The following is a 12,075-nucleotide window of genomic DNA, read 5'->3' as shown; positions in this document are numbered from 1 at the left end:
AGACATTCATTTGATAACTTTCCTTTGTTTATGATACAGCTCTGCCCCTTTAGAAAGAGGATATTTTTTGACCAAATAAAAACAAAAGCTTCTCTGGATAAAAGCTATTTTTCGTTGTAATAAAAAAAAAGGCGGACAGACAGCAATTCTCTCAATTTAATTCCCCAACTCCCTCAATCCAAAAATTCATTCAATCACACACACAGTATGTTTCGCGATGCGGAAGTGAAGTCATCCACCCTCGATCTCTGATTTGTTCCCGAACAACAAGACCGTTTCCTGTTACAATGTTGAAAGTTTCTGTTTTCTACATCCGAAAGGCTGGAGATCAAACGAGGAGTTGGGGAAGACCTAGCGGATTTGGGATTAGAAGTTTAAAGAGGTGAAAGGTTTTATTCTTTCAATCTGTTTGGGGAGAGAAGGCACGATTCTTTCCTAAGCCGCAAACGTGCTAACTTTTCGCAGACAAAAAGATTCGGTCCTGTTTTATTTCTGGTGCCAGTCAATGTCGCGCTGACACGATCGTTCCTTGACTTTGATTTGAATTCTGAATTAAAAGGCTGGGAGGTGCTTATTGTGTTCCTACTTTGGGGAGGGGAGGGTGCTTTGTGGAATGTCGGACAGGCTGCGATACATTGTAGCAACTTGTTTAGAACGTTGCAACATTGCCTCGGAATGTTGATTTAACCAATGTTCGAATATTTGTTACATCAGCGTTCGAATGTTTGTTACAGCGCCGCGCCTGAAATTGACAAGTGCGGTGAAACTGACCTGGCCTTTCTATCCCACCCACTCCACTGGCCATCGGCGCAGTCTCTCTCCCCCGCCAGAGGCAAATTCGTTGCCCTTTCCAATCCTCAGTATCCTGAGAACATCCTATCTTCCTCTTCACTCCTCTGCGCAGTCACACGAGGACATTTTTTTTTACACACCATATTGAATTGGATTGATTTGATCGAATTATCTGGACGCGCGCGAATCCCCATTTCACTTGGGGAAGCACTGAGTGGTCGCTGCCTCTGTCGCGGCGGGCGGGAGGAATGGGGACACTTCCTCGGGGAGGGGGGAGGCTGCATTGTCTTGTTATTGGGAGTTTGCAATTTAAGGCATTGTCAGAATTGCCCCCCCTCCCTAATTTCCTCTCCACTTCCGCACGTGGGTTAAGACACTGTTGTTGTGATATGGGGCTTATCCAAACAAGAAAACTCCTCCACTACCTTGCAGTGGCGGATTAACCATTAGGCTGAGTAGGCTTAAGCCTAGGGGCCCGCAAGGGAGGGGGCCCGAGAGCAAAAAAAATCACTAACTGTTCAGGTGAGTGTTCATTTTCGGCACTGAAGAGGATCAAAATCTATTGCTCAACAATGAGCGATGAGAAACTTAGTCATCTGGCATTCATGCACATTGAATCAGACATGCTTCGATCTGTTGATTTACATGCTGTTATCGACACTTGTGTAAACCAAAAAACACGGAAGCTTTTTAAAGTACAAATGTAAAGAAAATGAAAAATAAATGAATAAAAGGGCTGTAATTGATTCATATAACTTTATGATATTATACATGTAGTACATTATACATAGTACAACGATATAAGTTATCTCACGTCACTTATTGTCACTTTATTCTATTCAACGAAGGGTGGGTCAGGGGGCAAGGTCAGGGGGCCTTACTAAAGCTCAGCCTAGGGGTCCGGGTGGTAGTTAATCCACCACTGCTACCTTGACCTAGGCCAGTGATGCACTTCCCAGCCTAGGGAGAGGAAAGTAGAATTATTTGACTGGCTCTTTTGACCACTAAATATATTTGCTCGTGGTTTTGAACTGGTATATAAGGTTTGTTCCATTTCACTCTCCGTTCCTAGCTTCCTTTTCTCTCATCTCTGACCCTGCAGTTTCATCCCATCCTTGTCTTGTCACCACTTTGTAACAAAAACAGATCACTCTCTTATGTATTCCGCCCTTGGGCAGGAGTTGTTGAAATTGGCCTCTGGTTTGAAAGGCTTAAAACACCTGGTCAGGTCGCGTAAAGCTGGCTTGTGTTCTCTACAGTGCTGAAGATTCCAGAACAAGGAGGCATCCGTTTCACAGTCGTTTAGCAATGAAATAGGGGAACTTCCGTTTCACCCAAGCCAAGGTGAAATCCAGAATTCCCTGTGCATGTTTGTTTTGGCGGGGGGGGGGGTGTTATCTGAAAGTTTTAAGACTAAGATTTGATTTGATTTATTATTGTCACATATATTAGTATACAGTGAAAAGTATTGTTACTTGCGCGCGATACAGACAAAGCATACCGCACATAGAGAAGGAAAGGAAAGGGTGCAGAATGTAGTGTGACAGTCATAGCTAGGGTGTAGAGAACGAATAACTTAATATAAGGTAGGTCCATTCAAAGTCTGATGGCAGCAGGAAAGAAGCTGTCCATTTGACTTGATTTATTATTGTCACATGTATTGGTATACAGTGAGAAATATTCTTGCGCTCTGCAGACAAAGCATACCATTCATAGAGAGGAAAGGAAAACGTGCAGAATGTAGTGTTACAGTCATAACGAGGGCGTAGAGAAAGATCAACTTAATACGAGGTAGGTCCATTCAAAAATCTGATCACAGCAGGGAAGAAGCTGTTCTTGAGTCAGTTGGTATGTGTCCTCAGAGTTTTGTATTTTTTTCCTGATGAAAGAATGTGGAAGAGATTACGTCCGGGGTGCATGGGGCCCTTGATTATGCTGGCTGCTTTTCCAAGGCTGCGGTAAGTGTAGATGGAGTTGATGGGTGGGAGGCTGGTTTACGTGATGGACTGAGCTTCGTTCATGACCCTTTGTAGTTTTTTGCGGTCTTGGGCAGAGCGGGAGCCATACCAAGCTGTGATGAAACCAGAAAGAATGCTTTCTATGGTGCATCTGTAAAAGTTGGTGAGTGTCATAGTGAATATGCCAAATTTCCTTGGCCTCCTGAGAAAGTAGAGGCATTGGTGGGATTTCTTAACTATAGCATCAGCTTGGAGGGACCAGGACAGGTTTTTGGTGATCTGGATACCTAGAAACTTGAAGCTGTCGACCATTTCCATTTCTTCCCCGTTGATGTAGACAAGGGCATGTTCTCCACTGCGCTTCCTGAAGTTGACATTGAAGAAGAGATTATAGTTGTGTCACCAGTTCACCAGATTCTCTATTTCTTTCCTATACTCCGTCTCATCATTGTTTGAGATCCGACCCATTATAGTGGTGTCATCAGAAAACTTGAAAATTGAGTTGGAAGGAAATTTGGCCACACAGTCATAGGTGTATAAGGAGTATAGTAAGGAGCTGAGGACACAGCCTTGTTGGGCACTGATGTTGAGAATGATCGTGGAGAAGATGTTGTTGCCTATCGTTACTGATTGCAGTCTGTGGGTTAGGAAGTCTAGGATCCAGTCACAGAGGGAGGAGCTGAGCCCCAGGCCATAGAGTTTGGAGATGAGTTTTGTAGGAATAATGGTGTTGAAGGCAGAGCAGTAGTCAATAAATAGGACTCTGACGTAAGTGTCTTTGTTATCCAGGTGTTCCATGGTTGCGTGTAGGGCCAGGGAGATGGCGTCTGCTGTGGCCCTTTTGCGGCAATAGGTGAACTGTAGTGGATCCAGGCAATCTGGGAGGTTGGAACTGATTCGTGCCATGACTAACATTTTAAAGCACTTCATAATGATGGATGTCAGAGCCACTAGGCAATAGTCATTAAGGCACGCTGCCTGGCTTTCCTTTGGTACAGGATCAATGGACACACTTCTATTGGGTCTCTCAAAATTTGCCAAACTGAGGGTATAGTTATTAGAGGATTGTGACAAAATGTAGAAATACGTTCATAATCTCGCAGACAGCATATGTCAATGGTAATTTAACATCTTGGCAGGAAGAATTGGGAGGCTACATTTTTCTTGCAACACTTATCTAAATGGGATAGGGTAAGAGAGGAATCTGGGGGCATAGACACACAAATCACTACACATAGCAGCACAATCAATAGGGCATAAAGTCAAATTATTGCGCATGCTGGAATCTGAAACTAAAACAGAAAATGCTGGAAAATCTCAGCAGGTCTGACCACATCTGTGGAGAAAGAACAGAGCTAAAGTTTCAAATCTGGATGACTTTTTGTCAGAGCAATTGACAGAACAACTAGGGATGGTCTTGCCTCTGACATCCAGATCCAAATAAAGGAAATATGTAAAACCACTAAAGAAGAATAAAGGGGAGGGGCAGGGGGAACTCTGGAATTCCATGCAAATAATGCACAAAGAATAAAAGGGGCAGATTATGGTCACGTGTATTTTAATGATTCAAGATGCTTGCTGGTTCTGTGCCGCTATAAACAGCAGGGTTCCATTCTGATGCTGCACTATCTGCTGATTCTGTGATCTGGAAATTCACAGCAGCACACGCTGCCTTTCAGAGGCACCTTAAATATTAATTATCTTTGCCTAAATATAAAGGGGCATCACAGTGCAGGGTGGTTAGCACTGCTGCCTCACAGCACCAGGGACCCGGGTTCGATTCCAGCCTTGGGTGACTGTCTATGTGGAGTTTGCACATTCTCTCCGTCTCTGCGGGGTTTTTCTCCGAATGCTCTGCTTTCTTCCCACAGTCCAAACATGTGCAGGTTAGGTGGATTGGCCATGCTGAATTGCCCCTTAGTGTCCCAAAATGTGTGTAGGTTAGGTGAATTAGCCATGATAAATATGCTGGGTTATGGAGATGTCGGCAGGGTGGGGAGGGAGCCTGAGTAAGATGCTCTTTCAGAGAGTCAGTAGATGGGTCGAATGACCTCCTTCTGCACTGTACAGATTTTACAGATTCTATCCCAAAGAGCACGGGACAATTAATCAGAAACAAATTCAAACAAAACCTGCACAAACTTAGCTTCTCCCCATGTCAAAATCTTGAAACTTCATGCAACAAATCACATGTCGCAGACAAACAGCAGCCATCTTATTTGAACAAGATTTCATCCAAACGGCAATAGCACATGACAGTAACAATTCCATTCCTGCCTCAGCTCAGCTACTGTTGTTAACTTCATCTCCAGCTTTGCTACACTCCTGACCAGCCTCCCTCTCTGCACCCTCTATCAACTGGAATCTGCTGCTCATATTCTAGCTCTGACCAATGTCCAATTCATTCATCATCCCGGTGTTCACAGTATCCCGTTCTGGCAGCAACTCCATTTTAAAGTTATCTTCGCTTTGTGTTTTATCTCCTTCCGTTACCTCAACCCCTCTATCTCTCAACTCCTCCAGCCTTACAAACTTCCAAGACCTTGCCACTCCTCCAATTCTGGTCTTTTGCACATTCCCAATTTCACTCCACCATTGGCAGCCGTGGCTTTTGCCAAAACTCCTTCCTTGAAGCGCTCTTCCCTGATCGCCTCTCTTGTTGTGAGACGTCTTACTGTGCTTACCCCAGTCCAACACCGGCATCTCCACTTCAAAATGGTGCCATGGGACCTCACATATCCACCTGAGATGGCAGATAGGAGACCCTTTTAATGTCTCGTTCGGGGATAAAAAAGCACCACTGACAGTGCAGCACCCATTCAGTACTGGAGTGGAATGCTAGCCTTCATCCCTCTGCTCCAGTCCTGGACTCTGAGGTGAGAGTGCTACTAACTGAGCCACAGCTGTTGGTAAATGGGATCTGTTACTCTATCATTATTGCTACAGAGGTTTTATCTTATGAAACTTTTGAGGTGAAGATTATTAATCTTTGAATATGTACGTAAAACAGGAGCAGGCCATTCGGCCCCTTGAGCCTGCACTGTCATTTAATAAGACCATGACTGATGTGAATGTAAACTCAAGTCCCACCTACCCCTTATAACCTTTCACCCCCTTGCTTATCAAGACTCTATCTACCTCTGCCTTAAAAATATTCAGACTCTACTTCCACCATCTTTTCAAGAAGAGTCCCAAAGTCTCACAAACCTCAGAAAAAAAATTCTTCTCCTCTGTTTTAAATGAGTGACCTCCTATTTTTAAACCGTGATCCCTCGTTCTTGATTCTTCCACAGGAGGAAACATTTTTTTCCATGTCCACTGTGTTATACCCCTCCAGGACCCTATGGCCAGAATTCTCCGGCCTCTTCCGTGGCTGGGATTTTCCAGTCCCACTGCAGTGAATGGAGTTTTGGCAGATCGCCAAATTCTCTGTTCTCACTGGCAGCGGTTGCGGGGTAAAAGACATAGAAGAATCCCGCCCTATACGTTTCAATCAAGCCATCTCGTGCTCTTCTAAACTCCAGCTGATACAAGCCTGGACTATCCAACCTTTCCTCATAAAACAACACATCCATTCCAGGTACTGATTTAGTAAACTTTCTCTGAACTGCTTCCAGTGCGTTTTCATCTTTCCTTCAATAAGGAGACCACCACCATATGCGGTACTCCAGATGTAGCCTCACCAATGCCCTGTATAACTGAAACATAACCTCACTACTTTTGTATTCAGTTCCCCTCACGATGACAATAACGTTCTGTTAGCTTTTCTAATTACCTGCATGCCAACCTTTGGGGATTTGGGCGTTAGAACAACCAGATCCCTCTGTGTCTCAGGGTGCTGCAATCTCTCACCAGAAGCAGAAGGAGGCCATTCGGCCCATCGAGTCTACGGCGACCACAATCCCATCCAGACCTTACCCCCACAATCCCATGCATTTACCCTAACTAGTCCCCCTGACACTAAAGGGCAATTTTACCATGGTCAACCCACCTAGCCTGCATATGTTTGGACTGTGGGAGGAAACTGGAGCACCCAGAGGAAACCCACGCAGACACAGGGAGAATGTGCAAACTCCACACAGACAGTGACCCAAGCTGGGAATCAGACCCAGGTCCCTGGCACTGTGAGGCAGCAGTGCTAACCACTGTGCCACCATGCTTGGCAGCACAGTTGGGATGTCACGGTGGCACATTGGTTAGCACTGCTGCCTCACAGCACCAGAAACCTGGGTTCAATTCCGGCTTGAGTCGCTGTCTGTGTGGAGTTTGCACATTCTCCCAGTGTAAGCGTGGGTTTCCTCCGGGTGCTCCGGTTTCCTCCCACAGTCCAAAGATGTGCAGGTTAGGTGGATTGGGCCATGTTAAAATATGCTTTATGCCTTATTATGCTTTTTTATTTTTCCTATCAAAATGGTCAATTTCACATTTTCCCACATTGTACTCCATTTGCCTGAACTTCGCCCACTCACTTAACTTATCCATATCCCTTTGTAGCCTCCTTATGTCCTTTTCATCCTTTTCACAACTTACCTTTCCTACCTATCTTTGTGTTGTCAGAACCTTTAAGAACCACTCCATCAGTCCCTTCACCCAAATCATTGATATAAATTGGAAAAGGTTGTGGCCCAACACTGATCCCTGCGGCACGCCACTCATCACATCTTACCATCCAGAAAATGATCTATTTATGCCGCCTTTCTGTTAGCTAGCCAATCTTCTACTCATGCCAGTATGTTACCCCTCCACCACACCATGAACTTTTAGTTTTTTACAATAGCCATTGATGTGGCACCTGACGAAATGCCTTCTAGAAATCTAAGTTCAGTACACCCACTGGTTCCCCTTTATCCATAGCATAGGTTGCCTTTTCAAATAACTTCAATAAATTGGTAAAACATGATTTCCATTTCAAAAAGAACATGTTGACTCTGCCTGATAATTTTTCCAAGTGCCCTGTTATGACATCTTTAATAATAGTTTATAATGTTTTCCCCATGACAGATGTTAAGCTAACTGGTCTATAGTTAGCAGCTTTCTGTTTCCCTCCTTTGTTGAATAAAGAAGTTACATTCACTATTTTCCAATCTAATGGAACCGTCTCCAAATCTAGAGAACTTCTTTAATCTTCTTTTATTATCTTCCTTGATGAGTTATTCCCCATTTCTTCATTCACCATGATTGCTGCCTATTCAGTTGGAAGGACGGGTACACAGTCTTCTCACAGCCTGCCAGAGCAAGGTACCAGATATTGCACAAGAATAGGAGTTCCATCATTCATTAGATAATGGCTGAATGTGCCTCAAGTCTATTGCAACCTTTTACTACATATTCCTTGACGCTTTACACAGTAAATATAAATGGACATTATGCCAGTTCCGAATGACCCCTCAGAATCCACAATCTTTTGATGAATGGATTTCCAGAATCTTCCTATCTGTTGAAAGAAATGTGGTGAAAAAGTATTGATTTTGTTTCTGGTCTGACTCTATCCTCCTCTAACCCACTGAAATTTCTGACTCCCAGTTCTGATTTTTTGTGCATTCCTGATTTTTATTGCTTTGCCGTTGGCTGCCATGCCTTCAGATGCCTAGCTCCTCAACCCTAAAACCCTCCACCTCTCTCTCCTTTTAAAATGCTCCTTAAAATCTACCATTTCACCAAGCTTTTGGACAACTGTCCTAATATCTCCTTGTATCTTGGTGTTATATTTGTTAACATGTCTTTCAATTATCTTGGAACATTTCACCTAATTAGAGGTGCTGTATGAATGCAAGTTAAAGTTTATTTAGTAGTCACAAGTAAGGCTTACACTAACACTGCAGTTACTGTGAAATTCTCCTAGTTGTCACAGTCGGGCACCCATTTGGGTCAATGCACCTAACCATCACGTTTTTCAGAATGTGGGAGGAAACCGGAGCACCCAGAGGAAACCCACGCAGACACGGGGACAATGTGCAAACTCCACACAGACAGTGACCCAAGCCGGGAATCGAACCCGGGTCCCTGGTGCTGTGAGGCAGCAGTGCTAACCACTGTGCCACTGTGCTGCCAGATCAGCCGAGTCCAAATTTTAAGAATTGTTTCTTTGATTCCCCTACCAAATGGAATGCCAAGCCTTTGAATCATTTTAAACACCCTGATCAGATCACCCCTCAATCTTCTGAACTCCAAACCCCTCTGAGTAATCACCTGCTTATTTGTGTCTCCTGGTTCTGTATTTTGCAGGTTTGCCTCAGCAGGTCATGACAACTCTACCAGGGGCTGGGCCGAGGATTCCCGGCCTGCATTCACAGACCACAGCGCCCGTCCACCCCACAGCGCCAGTCCCCCCGCAGCAGCCGCAGAGTGCCCTGCGTGAGATCACGTGCGTCACCCTCTGCAAGGTTGGCCAGGAAACTGTTCAGGACATTGTGGCGCGTACAATGGACATCTTCCACATGCTCCGGGCAACGCAGGTGACTGGTCTCTCCCTTCCCTTAATTTATTGCTCAGCAAAATGAGGGATGTTGTGTTGAACAATAGGATACTTTCCATTTCAGGCACAAAATATTCGCACCAAGTTACAGCATGGATTAGATATATGGAGTATGTGAATGATCCCCAGGACATCACCGGAACCTGATTTGTACACTTTAATGAGACTTGCACTTGTTTCAGGAAGACTTGCATTCACGTAGCACCTTTCACAACTTCAGGACATCCCAAAGAGTGTTGCAGCCAATGAAATACATTTGAAATATAGTCACTGTTGTAATGTAGGAAAAACCTATCAAGCTCCCACCAAAAGCTACAACATAAAGGACTAAAAAAATCTGATTGGCGTTGTTGATTAAGGGATAAACATTGACCAGAACACCTGAGAGAACGTCTATGTTCTTTAAATAATGTCACGGGACCCTTTACATCCGTCTGGGAAGACACGTGCCCTTAACTACCTTCTGAAATAATCTAGTGAGCCACTCAGCTGTATCAAATGGCGATACATAGCTAAGTTTTAACAGCTGGAAGAGCTGTCCCACAGACAATCCAACCAGCAACTTGACAAAGCTAGACTTAAACAATTATACCTTTTTAGATTACATCCCAGTTTCCTCTGTCAGCATCCTTGGGCATGTCCTGTCCCACTGGCTGAAGAGACTCAGAAGAGGTGCCAGCACAGTGGTAAATACTCAGGAGTAGCGCTCGGGGTCCTCAACATTAAGTTCAGCCCTAATGGAGTCTCATAGCATCATGTCATGCATGGAGAAAGGAATCTTCCACGATTATCATCTCCTGCTCTCACTGTCTCTCACGACGAATATCATTTGGATGAAGCACTTGAGGGTAGCAAAAGCACAGAATCTACCTTGGATGAAGGACATCACTCAGTGCTGAAGAGTGACTCAGTACTGATCAAGCTGGCCACGTCATGAAGGACATGTCTGCCAGACTGCACCTGTGGCTGTGGTGAGGAAAAAACTTATTAGTCATCACCAATCTACTTGTTGGCGATGTAGGAATGCCCACCTCACTCTCCTTGTGGAGAGGAATTCTGGTATTCAAACTGTGGACAACCTCCATCACAAAGGGCACTATCGCCAATGGGACGGATTCAGAACAAATCTTGCAACTGAGGAGTAGGCATCCAAGAATCACTTTAAAAAAAAAAAAACTATTCACAGGACATGGGTGTCTCCGGCTAAGCCAGCATTTATTGCCTATCCCTTGAACTGCTGCAGTTCATGTTTTGTAGGAACACCACAGTGCTGGAAAGAAGGGAGTTCCAGGATTTTGACCCAGTGTCAGTGAAGGAATGTAGGTATAGTTTCAAGTCAGGATCTTGTGGGACTTGGAGGGGAACTTGGTGATGGTGGTATACCCATGCACCTGCTACCCCTGTCCTAGTTCGTAGATCACTGATTTGGACGGTGCTTTTGAAGGAGCCTTGGTGAGTTCCTGCAGTGTATCTTGTAGATGATAAATGCTGCTGCTACTGTGCGTCAGTGGTGTAGGAACTGAATACTTAAGGTAGTGGATGGGGTGCTAATCAAGTAGGCTGGATGGTTTCAAGCTCCTTAAGTGTTGTGGAGATGTACTCATCCAGGTAAGTGGAGAGTATTCCATTACACACCTGACTTGCGGACAGTCTTTTCGGATTCGGGAGATGAATTACTGTCCTCTGAATACCCAGCCTTCAACATGCCCAAGGAAGCCACAGTATTTATATGGCTGGTCCAGTTCAGATTCTGGTCAATGGCAATCCCCCCACCCCACACACACAGGATGTTGATTTTGGGGGAGATTCAGCAATGGTAATGCCATTGAATATCAAGGGACAATGGTTAGATTCTCTCTTGTTGGAGATGCTCATTGCCTGGCATTTGTGTGGCACAAATGTTACTTGCCACTTATCGGCCCAAGCCTGAATGTTGTCCAAGTGTTGCCGCTTTTGGACAAGGGCTGCTTCAGTATCTGAGAGTCACGAATGGTGCTGAACTTTGTGCAATCATTAGCGAACATCCCCACTTCTGACCCTATGATGGAGGGAAGGCCATTAATGAAGCAGCTGAAGATGGTTGGGCCTAGGACACTACTGTGGTGACATCCCATGACTGAGATAATTGACCTCCAGCAACAACAGTTTATGCTTTGTGCTATGTGTGACTCTCACGAGCAGGAGAGGTTTCCCCGATTCCCATTGACGCCAGTTTTGCTAGGGCTCCTTGATGCCATTCTCGGTCAAATGCTGCCTTGACGTTAAGGGTAGTTACTCTCAACTCATCTCTGGAGTTCAGCTCTTTAGTCCATGTTTGAACCAAAGGCCGTACTATAGTCAGGAGCTGTGTGGCCCTGGCAAAACCCACACTGAGTGCCAGTGAGCAGGTTATTGCTGAGTAAGTGTCGCCGTAGATGAAACTTTTCATCACTTTACTGATGATGGAGAGTAGACCGACAGGGCAGTAATGGCCGGGTTGGATTTGCCAGGTTGGAATAGGACTTGAAGTCACGTTCTACTGACTTTGAACCATGTGATACCACTGGCTTAAGCTGGCACATTTCCTCAATGTCTGAGTAAATGTGATTGATATTTATATTAGCCACAAAAGAGGGCAGATTTTCATCTTCCCTACCTGGGTTGTTGTCTGGTGAAGTGGATCTTATGCCTTTCATAGAACACCTTCAATTTAAAATCACTGCTAGTGGCCTAGTCTATAAACGGCATGATTTATCAACTGGGTAGTTAAGATTAAAATATATCCCATAGTCTTAAATACATGAATTTATTTCACTCTAATGGTTTTATAACAGTAAATTCTAAAGAGTTCAGGAGGGCAAATTCTGTTAA

At 44.6% G+C, this 12,075-nt stretch overlaps 1 protein-coding gene across 1 annotated transcript in view; it reads left to right on the top strand.

The window, feature by feature from the left end:
* Positions 1-252: 252 nt before the first annotated feature.
* Positions 253-12,075, top strand: part of LOC144509333 (mediator of RNA polymerase II transcription subunit 30) — a 34,519-nt gene continuing 22,696 nt past the window's right edge. Inside the window, exons 1-2 of the mRNA XM_078238012.1 lie at positions 253-382; positions 8,976-9,205. Coding sequence (XP_078094138.1) covers positions 8,993-9,205 — 213 coding nt within the window. The 5' untranslated portion in view covers positions 253-382; positions 8,976-8,992. The remainder of the gene's footprint in view (positions 383-8,975; positions 9,206-12,075) is intronic.

Source organism: Mustelus asterias, chromosome 21 (assembly GCF_964213995.1).
Source record: "Mustelus asterias chromosome 21, sMusAst1.hap1.1, whole genome shotgun sequence".
NCBI classification, from domain to species: Eukaryota; Metazoa; Chordata; class Chondrichthyes; order Carcharhiniformes; family Triakidae; genus Mustelus; species Mustelus asterias.
Note: the sequence above shows the minus strand (reverse complement) of the source record. Positions and strands in the feature narration are given on the sequence as shown.